Below are 14327 nucleotides of genomic sequence, written 5' to 3'. Positions count from 1 at the left end.
ACTCATCACTTACAACTCATCACGTGACGAGTTATAGTACAAAATTGTACATTTTTTATGTCACCATAGCATGACTCATCTTTCACTAATGTGAACGGGCTTTCAAGGTAAACATGATTTAATTGTGTGGGTCCTTGACAAGTGGACGATAGCTTGCATATGTCTAATAACTCATTTAACTTTTATTTATAAAAGAAGAACAATTGATTTATTTATTTATATGGCTATAAAGCTCTCTATATAGTCTATTCTAGCCAGTCAACCACAAGTCCTATTATTGTACTCTTCATTAGAAAAAATGATGAATCCTGCTAAAGGGAATACATCATTGCTTCTTCTCTCCCTTCTTCTTGTTTGCCCAATCTGCACTTCCCTTGACACCATAACACCAGACCAACCCCTTAAGGATGGTCAATTTCTACACTCAAATCAGAAAACCTTTGCACTTGGGTTTTTTAGCCCCGGTAGTTCCAGTTACCGCTATGTTGGAATTTGGTATAACCAAATCACCGAACAAACCGTTGCATGGGTTGCAAATAGAGATACTCCTCTCAAGGATACCTCCGGAGTCCTCTCCATCAATGGTAAGGGAAACCTTGTACTTCACACCCAAAACCAAACCAATCCTATTTGGTCCACCAATGTTTCTTTTTCTGTCTCATCCACAAATAATTCTATGGCTAAGCTCTTAGATATAGGAAATCTTGTTTTGGTTCAACAAGACAGCCAACATGTTACATGGCAAAGTTTTGATTATCCCACCAATACTTTGCTTCCACTTATGAAACTTGGGCTGGACCGGCGGACTGGGTTGAATCGGTTCCTAACATCTTGGAAGTCCAAAGATGACCCAGGAATTGGCAGCCATTCATTTCGAATGGTTCCAACTGGGTACCCTCAGGTGAGCTTATACATGGGTCAGACTCTATTATGGCGTATGGGATTTTGGAATGGCGTAACATGGAGCGGTGTACCAAGAATCTTATCAAAGTACTTCAAAGTTAGCTTTGTGAATAATCAAGATGAAAGCACCTTTATGTACAGTATTATTCCAAATTTACCCACCAAAGTTATTGTTAAAATGGTGGTGGATGAATCAGGAATTGTGGAACGGTCCTTATGGCAGGAGACAACATGGGTTGAATATTGGTCCGCCCCAATAGGGCCGTGTGATAAGTATTTGAATTGCGGTCCAAATAGTTATTGTGACTCACACAATATGGTCATTTTTGAGTGCAAGTGCTTTCCTGGATTTGAACCCAAGTCATCTCATGATTGTATGAGGGGAAAGCAAGGAGTGTCCATGTGCAACAACGGGGAAGGGTTCGTGAAGTTGGCACATATGAAGGTGCCGGATACTTCAATAGCACATGCGGACATGAGTTTGAGTATGAAAGAGTGTGAGCAAAAGTGTTTGAGGAATTGTTCTTGTATGGCTTACGCAAGTGCAAATGTGAGTGAGGGAGGGATTGGTTGCTTGACATGGCTTGGGGACTTGGTGGACACAAGAACATTTCCTGATTTAGGACAAGATTTATACATACGTGTGGATGCGGCTGTATTAGGTACTCTAAAATCTTTTTTCTTTAAAAATTTGGCAAAACATTTTATGAAAATACACAGTGACTTTTCTCACTACATTTGGTGGCTGGGTCACCGATTTGGTGAGCTAGGCAGATGACGTCGGTAGTACGGTGGTTAGAGCCACCACTCCGATGATTAACGCCAACATTTTGGTAGCTAGTGCCATCACTCTGGCAACCGATACTGGCAATCCAGTCACTGAAGTTATTTGCTAGAGGTTTGATAACCGAAGCCACCATTCTGGTGGCTGGTAACATCACTTTGGCAGTAGTTACCCTTTGTCCAGTTGTAGAAGACATCGTTCAAGCTACAATTACGACAGTCTGGTCACTAGACCTCCTACACCAGCAATTCTAGTGACTCAGCTATTGATTTTGTTTGTTTGTTTGAAAATATTTATTTGTCATACTAAATACCTAAAATTTTTATTTATTTTACTTCAAAACAAATAGAGTATTAGTCAAAGTTCAGGTCTATTGTATTATATTAGTTTGAAATTTATGCAGAATACTAGTTCAACATCTAATTTGCCCTATGGTACTAACCTTAAAGTTGATTTAGGTCATACTATTGAAAAATGATTATCTCTATTTAAAATAGATCTATTTCATATTACAAATCTAAATGAGTATTACATTCCATATGGGAAAGAAATTATATATGCTTTTTTTAAATTATCTAAAAATATCAAAATTTTCACAATGCTACCTTATCTATTTCATATAATTCAAAACTCAAATGATGTGTGGAGAAGTCAAAATTATTTAAGAGTTGTATACCCTTAACAACACAAGATTTCTACAATTATATTCATCACTCGTAGTAGGTCCTACTATGTAATACTTGTTTTATTTTATTTTTATATAGTTACAATAATAGGAGAGAGAGAGAGAGAGAGAGAGAGAGAGAGAGAGAGAGAGAGAGAGAGAGAGAGAGAATTTGAACTGTGATTCTACTTATATTAATAAGAAATACTCTCTTGGTGTTTGACATTGTTGTCACAAAAATATGTTTGCAATTTTTGTTTTTCGTTTCTTCTTTTAACACGTTTTTGGCCTCAAAAAAGAGAATCACATATGGACATGACATTGTTGTGAGAACATGTTTATCTTTTTGTTTTGTTCTTTTGATACGTTGGACCTCAAAATGAGAAATGCATTTTCTCCTTTTTTTAAAAAATAATAAAATCGCATATTTTCCTTAAACCCATTGTTTCATCCCTACTCAACTGCGTCAATAAATATTTATGTTCAATCAACTTCTGAAATTTATGATGTCATTTGAATTATTTTTTATTTTTTATTTTTTTACTCAGCTCAATATGCTAAGAAAAATGGTCTTACTCAGAAAAAGAGGATGCTTGCAATTCTAGGAGTTTCTGTTGCTGTAATGTTTCTTCTTATGGCCTCAGTTGTGTATTGTTTTGTAATGAAGAAGAAGAAAGGTAAGGAAGTTTAGAGTAATTTTTTTAAACTTATTTTTATACTTCTAAGGCTAGTGAACAAATGCTCCCAAGATTAATCCAACACTATGTTTTAGAGTTTATAAAAGAATAGGCAGAATACGTAAATCATGAAATAAAATTGAATAAAATGGAATGGAACTTGATATATTTTTCAAGCGTAAAAGTTGATAAAAAAAAAATGAAAAAGAACTGGATATATTTTGTTATTATCCTCATAATCATTTCTTTGGATCCAAAGATGGTATATTGAAGCAGCCAAGGAAAATTTTCAAATGCTATTCTTAAACTTCTTGCCTTTCAGCCTACAAATAAATGCATTAGCTCATTCCCTTTGCACATTCTTATGTCTACCATACCCAAATGTCAAATTCAAAAGAAAGAACACTCGATCTCGAAGATGACATGATCAAAAATCCCTTCTGACTTCTACAGAAAACATACATGAGCACCACTGTACCCCATTTTACAAGCCTTTCTTGGGAGGGAAACCTGTCCTTCACTGCTAGCCAAGATATGAAGGACTTGTTGGAAAAGGCTGCTTTAGACCATACCAATTTCTATCATTCATTAAGACATACATTTCTTATTTAATTATACTCTGAATTTCAATTCATCCTTCATTGCCAGACAAAGACAAAGCATTAAGGAATGCTTAGAAGTAGCTGCTTTAGACCATACCACTTTCCATCATTCAATTGTGTCCATCTTGTTTCTTATTTCACTCCAGGTTGAAATTCATGTGACTTTTCCATATTGAGATGAAATTCGGTACGTTGAGTTGTCTTAGCTATTTTAATTGATGAAAATAAGCTTGTAGGGTAGTATCTTTTGATCTGATAGGTTTCCAAGGCTACTGCATTTCTTTCAGAATACTGGATACTTTTGCAAACTCAGAAATTGCAGTATCATAGATCCCCTTTTGGACAAAGTTGGGGATCAAAACACCTTCAGGGTGTCAATTATCATGCCACATGGATAATTTTTTCACCCTTTCAACTAAAAGCTTGATGAATGGCACAACCAATTCCCTGACATCTTAAGATTTTCTCTAGCCCCATTAGCAGGCCTGAAGAACTTTCATCACCCATAAGCACTTACCTCTTAGAAAAGTGCATTTTATCCAAATGGAATTTCCTGTCAATGATAAATAGAAAATTGAAAACTTCAATTTTTCCTCTTATTTTCCTATGTTTCATTCTTTTATTTTAGTGTGTTTCTCAGTTTTATTAAATTAGGCTTTTGTGTGAGAATTCCTAATTGGACAAATATGGTTACTAGCATTATTAATTACTTGTTTTATTACAGAGAAGAGGCATAGCACATATTCATATAGTGCTGACTCCACTTTACAATACTTCGAAGACTCTCCAAGTAGAAGGGACCTCGATGGAACTAGAAGAAATTCAAATTTGCCATTATTTGATCTAAGAACCATTATTGCAGCTACAGATAACTTCTCTATTGCTAACAAGCTTGGCCAAGGTGGTTTTGGCCCAGTTTATAAGGTAGTCTCATTGAACGAGTCCTAGAATTTGCATAATCTCATTTCAAGTGTGTTTATGCATCATAAATTCCATCATGAATGTTTATAGGTACTCATTGAGTATGAATTTGTTGTGTACAATTGGGTTTCCCCAAATAATTCACCAAGTTGAGTTTCTTTCAACAATTGTGCACAATGACAAAATGATATTTGGACTTTAATTGCAGGGTTTGCTACAAAATGGAAAGGAAATAGCAATAAAAAGACTATCAAAATGCTCTGGACAAGGAATAGAACAATTCAAAATGGAATCTGCATTGATTGCTAAACTCCAACATAGGAACCTTGTGAGAATTTTGGGTTGTTGCATTCACAAAGAAGAGAAGATGTTGATCTATGAGTACTTGCCAAATAAAAGTTTGGACTTTTTCATTTTTGGTATGTCTTCTTTTTCACATTAACCTCACCCATCATCACTAGAAAACGATCCTCCCATTACAAACATATCAGTACCAAATAGCAGGATTTATACGTAAGTAAGAATGCATGAATGCAATATAATCTAATCCAAGTTCTCATTTCTTCATTTAGATGAAACAAAAAGGTCATGCTTAGATTGGGAAAAACGATTTGAGATTATTTGCGGAATTGGTCGAGGGATCTTATATCTTCATCAAGACTCAAGATTAAGAATTATCCATAGAGATTTAAAGGCCAGCAATGTTCTACTTGACAATGCATTGAATCCAAAAATTTCAGATTTTGGTATGGCTAGAATTGTTGGACGGGACCAAATTGAAGCTAATACAAATTGCATCGTTGGAACATAGTAAGTATGCTAGAAAACAAAGATATACTTTTTTAACCGATTACTTAACTACCATTTTTACATCTAAGGAGAGTACAAACTACAGGCCTATGTAAGAAAAAAAATACTGTGGATATCTTTGTAATTTGCTTTCATATTGTGATACTTCAAATTTTACATGTATGTTAGTGCCCAAAGGGCTATCTTTGATCATTTTATGTTGAGGTTCAATATCTTCCTTTTCATTGTGCTATGACAGTGGTTATATGTCACCTGAGTATGCAATGCAAGGACTTTTTTCAGTAAAGTCTGATGTATATAGCTTTGGGGTATTGCTACTGGAGATCATTACTGGGAAAAGGAATAGTACTTACCATCATGATGGCCCTTCTTCAAATTTGATTGGACATGTAAGTACATGTGCAAACAATGACTGCAAAATTAAGCCTATATTGTTGAGCCTAATATGATTAATATCTTGTCTCAGGTTTGGGACCTATGGAGAGAAGACAATTCCATGAAAATAGTCGACCCATTACTAGATGAGACATACCTTGCTAATGAAGTTTCAAGATGCATTCAAATTGGACTTTTGTGTGTGCAAGAACATGCAAAAGACCGGCCAACCATGTCAACTGTTGTATTCATGTTGGGTAATGACACTCCTCTTCCTTCTCCGAAACAACCTGCATTTATGTTGAAGGGTAATTACAATAGTATAGACAAATCAACTAGTGCAACATCTAATTCTATAAATGAAATAACGTTTTCTAAAATTGACGGTCGTTAAAACCCTAAACTATTTGATGCAAGTGTACAAATATTCCATTACAACATAGGATCGAGTTATTCTAAGTCTACTCTACATTACTAATTTTTTTTTTTTTTTTTTTTTTGTATGAACAATTGAACATAATGTATGCATTGTAAAATTATTACAAAAAAGAAGATAATATATAATACTACACAAACTGTTATTGTCCAGAACTTGTGATGAAATCACTACCATCTCCTTTAGCTTTTTCTTTCAAGTGGTTTCTGAAATTAGTATACAAAAAGTTAACTATGTATATATGTTCTGTGGAGATAACTTCATTGGTTTTCAGAATAAGATGTCCAGAGTTACAAAGATCTTTTCTTTTGGTGTGAAATTTACTAAGTTTAACCATGAAGATTTAAAAGAGGAACATTGAATGCATAAAATTGGAATTTAATTTGGATTTCGAGGTGTTTTACTCAAAACGGAACCATTGTATTTATGAATTGTGCCAAGTCTATTGATATGCTTGGGTATGGCTAATATTTTTAACTTAAAGAACACTTCAACCAAGACAATATTACAAAATAAGTTAGAGCAACAGTTTATAACTTTGATGGTAGATCCTCTTGTATAGCAAGGAGAAGTGTGAAAAAATGGGTGACAAAAGGTTGTAATCATTTCCTCTTTTTTGCTTAAATTTGGCCCAATTCTACTTTTGTGGTCACTTATATTTGTGAAGGCACCTTATTGAGAGTGTGTGATTCTCTCCTTGAAGTCCAACCGAAAAAATCATATGGACCAAATTAATGTCATAGAGGACACAAATGATGAATATAATTGTAGAAAATCTTATTATGTTAGACATCTACAAATTTTAAACAATTTCAATTTGTCAACCTGTTGCTTATAGGTTTGCAATTTTATTTTATTGGTGAAATGGGGATAGGTTTGTAAAAGTTTTAAGAAAAAGAGAAGATCCATTGAGAGAATTTTAATATTTTTTCGGATGGTTTAACAAAACTATACATAACTAATAAGTTGCTTGTGCGATACATGGATAATTTTGTGACATTAAATGTAAAACAGTGTTGAATAATGTTGTACATAAATTATAGAGAAAAAGTAAACTAAATTAGAGTAAAGAAACATATATATTTTGAGATATTAAAAATTAGTTTAGTAGTTTCACTACATATTTGTAGCCTTCTTAAGGTAAGATTATTATTATTTTTAAATCATGAAACCAAAAATAAATGCAAAAGAGTAACGGGACCATAAAAATCAACTAATTTGTATCGTATTCACATATTTCATACTATAAAATAAAAGTATACTCAACTCTTTGACTGTCTTCCACTCATCGATAGTGCGACATTAAGACATGATGTGGGCAAGTGTATATGTATGTGTCTTATAGACGATTTAAAATTAAACCATATTAGAATATGGCTTTATAATGCGCACCAAATATTCTCTCTACTTATATACCCAAAACAAAAACTATCTAATCAAATTACCTAAATCTAAATCATATTTAAGCCCTTAATTTAAAACAAAAAAAAGATTACTTGAATCTTATGTGGTTGACTCATTCTAAAAAAAGAAAAGAAAAAAAAAGTGATTGAGTGTTCTACTATTAGCGATAAGCAATCACTAATAAAAAAACCACACAATAAATTTTCTTTACCAGTCACTTTGTCATTATACATCTGAGTTCTAGGGTCAAAGCTGTTTATCTAAGACTTAAAGTAGCCTAAAAAGACCGGAGTTTTCGTTTTAAGTATCTTTCACTAAGGTGAACTGGTTTTCATATGTCGAATAACTCTTTTATTATAATGCAATTAATTTGTTATTTTAAATCGAACTTGAAATATGTGACACAAAATAATTAATTAGAGTGGATTATTATTATTATTATTATTATTTTTGATGAGTCGAGTGGATTAACTTAACCTTTAATTTGTTGTTCCTTTGTTTTAAAGATAATATATGTAGCTAGGTAAAACTTATTCGCAACGTGTATATTCCCATGCATAAAGTACTTGAGGGTATAGCCGTCTAAGAAGAAAGGATTCGAACTACGAGATTAATAGCATATTATAATTATATCTAAAAAATAATAATAATAATAAATTCTCAACGTTCCTGGGTAGTGGGTATTACGGTATAAAAATAACCTATTAAGGCAAACATGTCAGCCTACAGGTATAAAAGCACCCCAATAATCCAATTAAAAAGAAAAGGGCGTGATTAACCGAACCATATTCCATTTTCTCAAGCATAAAATATAAAATAAAATGGTATCAATTTGTATGTCTTTGCATTTGGATCTGTCTTCATAATTAATATCCAAGCTCTCTCTCTTTTTCCAAATCCACCTCTTGCTCTTAGTGCTCTATATGACTCTGTTTTGCTCGGATCGACCTGTAAGTCCATCTTCCTCCTTGTTTCTCTTTCAATTTTCTGCTCCATGGGTTTTCTAGGATCTCGGCTAGACCAAAAAATGGGCAAACTTGCCAAACATGGCAATTTCCCGAAGAGAATAGCATAGTTTAGGCAAGTCTTCCACATTCAACAAACGTATATGTGTCTTAGATATGAAACTTCGGAGAGGATCCTCATCACTAACCAAAATGGGGATGTTATCCCTTTGGTCATCGTAGTAGAGGGTTAGGAATTGGAATAAGGACATGTCCAATTAAGTCACGAGATTTGTGTACATTACTGTGTTGCTAGTTAATCTGTTTGAAGGGTCTTGAGTATGCATGTGAACAGTTCAGTAGTAGAGTAGGCATTTTCATCGAGCTACTATACTAAATGTAATAGACCTTATAACAGGCTTGTAAATCGCCAACATGGAGTTATGGAACTTCTGGCCCCCCTTACCTAGGCATTGACTTCTATTCTATGTGAATTGTAGTAGGCCTTTATATCAAGTTTTGTTACGCGAGAGGGATATGTAAGTTGTATTTGATTCCTGTGGTTCTTTAATAAAATTTGACTGGTATAAAGACTTAGTGTTTGAATCAAAAAATAAAATTAAAAAAGATAGAGAAAGAGAATTACTTTTTAGTGAGAACTGATTTTTTTTTTTCAAAAATAAGAAAGAGTTCATATGGGACTTAACGCAAATCTATTAAACTACTCTAGCAACGTAGGTTATTTCCATGAGGGTTTGAGAGACAGGTATGCCTGACCACACGACCACACGGATGCAGGATTTGTTTCTTGTAATTTTGCCGTCTCTCTCTCTCTATCTTTCAGCAGAAAACCCTAACTTACTTACATGTTAAAACTGTTTTCACTTGGGCTCAAATTTAAAACCCACTAAAAACTTAAATAAGCTTCCCAAGACTTTAATTCCCACTAAACTCATATTAAGGTTGTTGAGATGGGCAAGAACTCTAAAGAATTCCAATAACACTTAAACTCCTAATCCAAATAGGAAATCTCTTATCTTTTTCCTTAATTGATAAGGAGACTAAAAGTTTAATATGAATAATCCATAAAATAACTCTCACATTACATCTTTTATTTATTTTCTTTGTAGATATCATAATATAAAATAATATCACCTTCAAAATAAATTAAATAATTCATCAATTTCACTTTAGAAGCAATAAAATTAAATTTAAGTGAGGTGGGTGTTACACCTATATTGTTGGGAAATTTTATATCCCTCCTTTTAAGAGGAATAATAAAGAAAATACTTATTTTGCTATGTTAGATAAAGGTAAAAGTTCTGATGTAGACGCTGAAGTTTCTAAACCTAAGTCTAAACCTACTGTTAGAGAGCATAATAAATCTGTTTTTGTACCTACCTGTCATCTTTGTGGTGTTGTTGGTCATATTAGACCAAATTGTTCTTTGTTGAGGCAAGAACCAAAGTCTGTGATCAGAAACCCTACTAGGAATACTGATGTTCCTAAATTTGTTCTTGCCTGCCACTTTTGTAGTGTCTGTGGTCATATTCGTCCTAATTGTCATAAACTGAAATTTAAGCATTCTATGTTTCAATCTAGGATATGTGATGATATTTCTCCTGCCATAAGTCCATATAAATTGTTTCATATTATTTTGAAAATTTTAAGCTTGCTGGCTTGTGAAAGGAATTTGCAGGATTTTAGTCTTTCTCAGAAGATTGGTGTTATCCCTCAAATACAGTCTGCTTCATATGGATTTTCACCTACAAAGCCGAAGACTTGTGCTAGATGGGTGAGAAAAGATTCTCTAAGGTGAGTGTTGCTAACTTGTTCCTGATTTAATTCTTTCAATTATTTATGGACATGTTTTGTTTCTGTTTTTGATTGTTTTATTTTATTTTTTAGGATTACATGAATTATGATATCTCTCTCTTGATCTAGAATATGCTTGACATTGTGGAGAAACTTAAATAGCATGTGTTATATATGTGCTAAGCTATTTTTGATTTTGTATGAGTATGTACTAGTTTGTACATGTACTCATGGGTTAATTAAGAAATTGATATTTTTTTGTTTGTGTACCCTCTATAACTTAGTTAAGCATTGTCATGCATTGCATTTGCATTGTTCATTTAGCATAATGTGTGCTTTTTGTTCTTGGTCATAAATTTTTTTAAAACCAAAAAGATTTTTGTGTTTTGTGTTTCACATCTTGGATTTATAATCAAGAATTTGCCATATTGTTTTTACATAACAAGTTTATGTACCTTGTTTAGCTTGGATGAGCTTATTTTATTGCACTTTACTAGTTTGAGCTTTGCAGTGCATGTTGTGTGAGAGATGTTTATAGTTTTTGATCACTTTGTCTTGATCTTGAAGTCACATGTCTTTGATTGTCGGACTTGAATCTTTTGAGAAAGGCATAAATAACCATCTCACCACTGTTTACTAGCCAATCATGAACACTTTAGTGCTCATAAGATTTTGTGTTCGAGAAAGTGTAGTACATGCACAAAAAGAACATAAGGTGTAGCCTCGGTTTAAATGTTAAAATTGGTGTGTACATTATTGGACTTAATGTTAAATCAAACAAATAAAATTGGTGTGTACATTATCCTGACTATTATTAATAAGTTTCTGCTCAAATAAAATTGGTGTGTATATTATGAGGCAAATCAAGAAACTTACATGATTGCAAGCTTGTTTTCTAGGAGATGTGAGAGTTATATGATGTAACTCTTTAGGTGATAGTCTCTTTCAAATTCTATGTGATGAATTTTGTAGAAATTGTGATTAATTGCTATTCACATATCACCTCACATGTATCTCAAACTTTTGCTAGTTGCACACATTACACAAGTTACTCTTTGTTAAACTTGGTATATTATATTGTGTGTGATCTTGTTATGGCCATCCAAGATTAAAAGTTCCTTGATTTTGATGCAAAATGTACTTATTGTTTGAGTTTTCGAGGACAATTTGATTGAAAAAATTGTTTTTGGAAGATCTGGGTTGAACTCAAGTGTTTTTAAAAAACTTTTCATCTCATACTCATGCATTTTATTCATAAAATAATGTGCTTTGAGAAGTTTCTACATTAACTTGCTCTGTTTTTCAAAATTCCACTTTTCCAGATTTTCGATCGATTGAAGCTGTTTCTTGACCGATCGAAATTGCAATAAAATTTTTTGGTTTGAATCTACTTGACTCGATTGGCATTCGATCAATGCTCAATCGATCGAAACTGAAAAATTTCAGTTTTTAAGTATTTGACCAAATTTTTTTTCATGCATCATTTATGTTTAGGATTCGCATGCATTGCACTGATTTTTTGTATCCATCTTGCAATTTTGCAGTTATATCTCTCATTGTTTCACACATAACATGCATACACTTTGCTAAATTGGGTGCTCAACATGATTTACAAATTGATTAATTAATTTTTGAGTCCTTTGTACATTTTAGTATATGTTATTTTTTGTGTGTGAACTGTAGAAAATATTTTTCTTAAGAGATATGATGGATGATCAATGTGCAAATATTTTCTCTACTCATGCAACTGTTTATGGGTCACAGAGTGTCATGTTTGCATTTATTGAAAGAGAGAATATTTTTTTTCATGTGTATACTTAACTTTATTTTTTTAAGTTAGGTTTGTGTGTTTTTTATATATCCCTACCTCCTATATTTTCCCCAAAATAGTTTTTCCCAAAGCTTGTTTTGTTTTTCCTATTTTTATAGGAGGAGAAGTTTATTTTTACCCTTTGTTGTTCATAGGGGGAGTTGTTGCTCTTCATAGGGAGAGTTGTCTCTATTTTCTATAGAGTTGAATTGTTTTGTGTTCCCTTGATTGTCTATTTTCTCTTGACCTTTGTTACTCTTTGTTTAAGTTATCTTTATCAATTCATGACAAAAAAGGGGGAGATTTAGATGAAATGTGGGAATATGTGTGGAAAATACAAGAATGTTCTGTTTAGGGGGAGTTAACATTGTTTTTTATGTATCTAACTTAGGGGGAGAGTTAGTTTGCATATTTGTTGATTTACTGTTTTTGTTTTTCTGTCACACATGCGTTTATGCGTTTTATTTAAGTGTTTTAGGAAATATACACGTTGATTCAATTGAGCTGCTGTCTACACTTGCAACTGATGGATAGTAGTTAGGATTGGATTTGTTATAATGAACATTTTTTTGTAAAGGGCTTTTCTTTGTAAACTTTGAGCTTTTAGTTGTGTTTTGTCACGGATTGCCAAAAGGGGAGTTTATTAGGTTCTAAAAACTTAGGAACTAATGTATTTAGAACTCTAATGTATATTATTGGCAAACCATGATCAAAACAGGTTGTTTAGTCTTGTTTAGACTTGTTCAATGTTGTGTCTTTTATGTAAAGTTGGATTCGAGTTGATGCAGAATTGTTAGTACATTTCGGCCTGGCTCGATCGATCGAAACTTAGGCTCTATCAATCAAAAATCAGGCAGAATGCATTTTTCTGCAGAATTCCAACTCAGCCCTAGTTCATTAAAACGTTTAGGGTTTTATGTTTGAAGACGGTAAGAAATAAGGCATGCCTGACGGGCCCACCTGAACGGGCCTGACGGCCCTACCTGACGGCCCTGCCTGATGGGAATGACGGGCCTACCTGAACGTGCCTGACAGGTTGGGACTGTTGGTCCTGTGCAAGGACTATCCCACGCGCTTTGAAGGCCCATCGCTGACAGGCACAGTAAGGGCCCATGATCCAAAATCTCCATCTCCTAGAAAAGCCCTATAATCCGAAAACGGAAATCTTGACTCACTACGCTCAAGGAAATTTGTATGAGAGTCCCACATTGAAAAGGTTTGGAAACCAAGGAGAAAAGTCAACCCTTTATCACTATAAAAGGCCTGCCACCCTCAGAGATCGAGGTACGCTTTAATTGACCCTCTCTAACGCTCTAAGTAAAACAGAAGAATTCTAACTTGACCGTCGGAGAACCTTTGGCCGGCACCACACCGGTGCTCTCTGAAGGATTCTTTCGATTGCTTCGTCGTGCAGGTTCGATTCGAGTCGTGAGTACGGTGTGACCCATTGGTGACAATTTTAGACGTCATCAGTTGGCGCCGTCTGTGGGAATATCGGAGTAACATTATCGCTTCCTAGACAAAAGAGTTACATGGTACTCACACGCTCGATGGCAACCACAAATGACGTCCAAGAAGAAGCCCCTACGACTGCCCTTGAGAGACAGGTCAAGACGCTCGCCGCAGCCGTGGAGCGCCTCACCAAACAAAACCACGACCTGGTAGAGCAGCTGAATCAAAAGAGTGCGGCGGTGAACAGCCAAGGAGAAGATCAAGAAGGGAACAGTGCGGAAAGGAGGAATAATGACGGACCACAGGAGAGTAACGCCCCGAGCAAACAAGTGCGACGGGACGCTAGCGTCCCTTCAGTGACGGATACAGCTCCACAACCCATCATCGCGGAGATGCAGGCGATGAAGGAACAGATGGAAGTACTGATGAACGCTCTCAAGGGGCGAGTGTCCAGTGATCTTGACGACCTTGTCAACCGGACTGACTCGCCATTTACGGCGTCCGTCAATTCCTTCCCCCTGCCGAGTAAGTTCCGCATGCCGAGTATGGACAGTTATGACGGAATCAAGGACCCTCTCGATCACCTAGAGACCTTCAAGACCCTGATGCACCTTCAGGGAGTGGCAGACGCAATTATGTGTAGGGCATTCCCTACAACCCTGAAGGGCGCAGCAAGGATTTGGTTCAGCCGGCTAACACCAAACTCCATCGGCACCTTCAAGGAGCTGAG

General features: G+C 34.7%; 1 protein-coding gene across 2 annotated transcripts; it reads left to right on the top strand.

Annotated features, from left to right (window-relative positions):
• The first annotated feature begins 240 nt into the window (after positions 1-240).
• Positions 241-6195, top strand: LOC126698915 (G-type lectin S-receptor-like serine/threonine-protein kinase RKS1). 2 transcript variants are annotated; one of them, XM_050396425.1, is made up of 7 exons: positions 241-1565; positions 2900-3028; positions 4355-4554; positions 4760-4970; positions 5124-5361; positions 5600-5750; positions 5828-6195. In XM_050396425.1, exons 1-7 carry the CDS (start codon positions 299-301, stop codon positions 6128-6130), a joined length of 2499 nt encoding a protein of 832 aa, XP_050252382.1. In that variant the 5' UTR covers positions 241-298; the 3' UTR covers positions 6131-6195. The 2 variants fall into 2 exon arrangements, with proteins under 2 accessions (XP_050252382.1, XP_050252383.1); XM_050396426.1 differs by lacking the exons at positions 241-1565; positions 2900-3028; positions 4355-4554; positions 5124-5361 and having other exon boundaries at positions 4831-4970.
• Positions 6196-14327: the final 8132 nt, after the last annotated feature.

This window comes from Quercus robur, chromosome 9 (assembly GCF_932294415.1).
Source record: "Quercus robur chromosome 9, dhQueRobu3.1, whole genome shotgun sequence".
NCBI classification, from domain to species: Eukaryota; Viridiplantae; Streptophyta; class Magnoliopsida; order Fagales; family Fagaceae; genus Quercus; species Quercus robur.
The sequence above is the reverse complement of the archived record's forward strand: the minus strand, read 5'-3'. Positions and strand labels throughout refer to the sequence as shown.

Excerpts from the sequence above, each read along its gene's own strand:
- LOC126698915 (XM_050396425.1), top strand. The coding sequence starts at position 299 with ATGATGAATCCTGCTAAAGGGAATACATCATTGCTTCTTCTCTCCCTT. Across the intron at positions 3,029-4,354 it reads TGTAATGAAGAAGAAGAAAG|AGAAGAGGCATAGCACATAT; the intron begins GTAAGGAAGTTT and ends GTTTTATTACAG. Across the intron at positions 4,555-4,759 it reads GTTTTGGCCCAGTTTATAAG|GGTTTGCTACAAAATGGAAA; the intron begins GTAGTCTCATTG and ends CTTTAATTGCAG.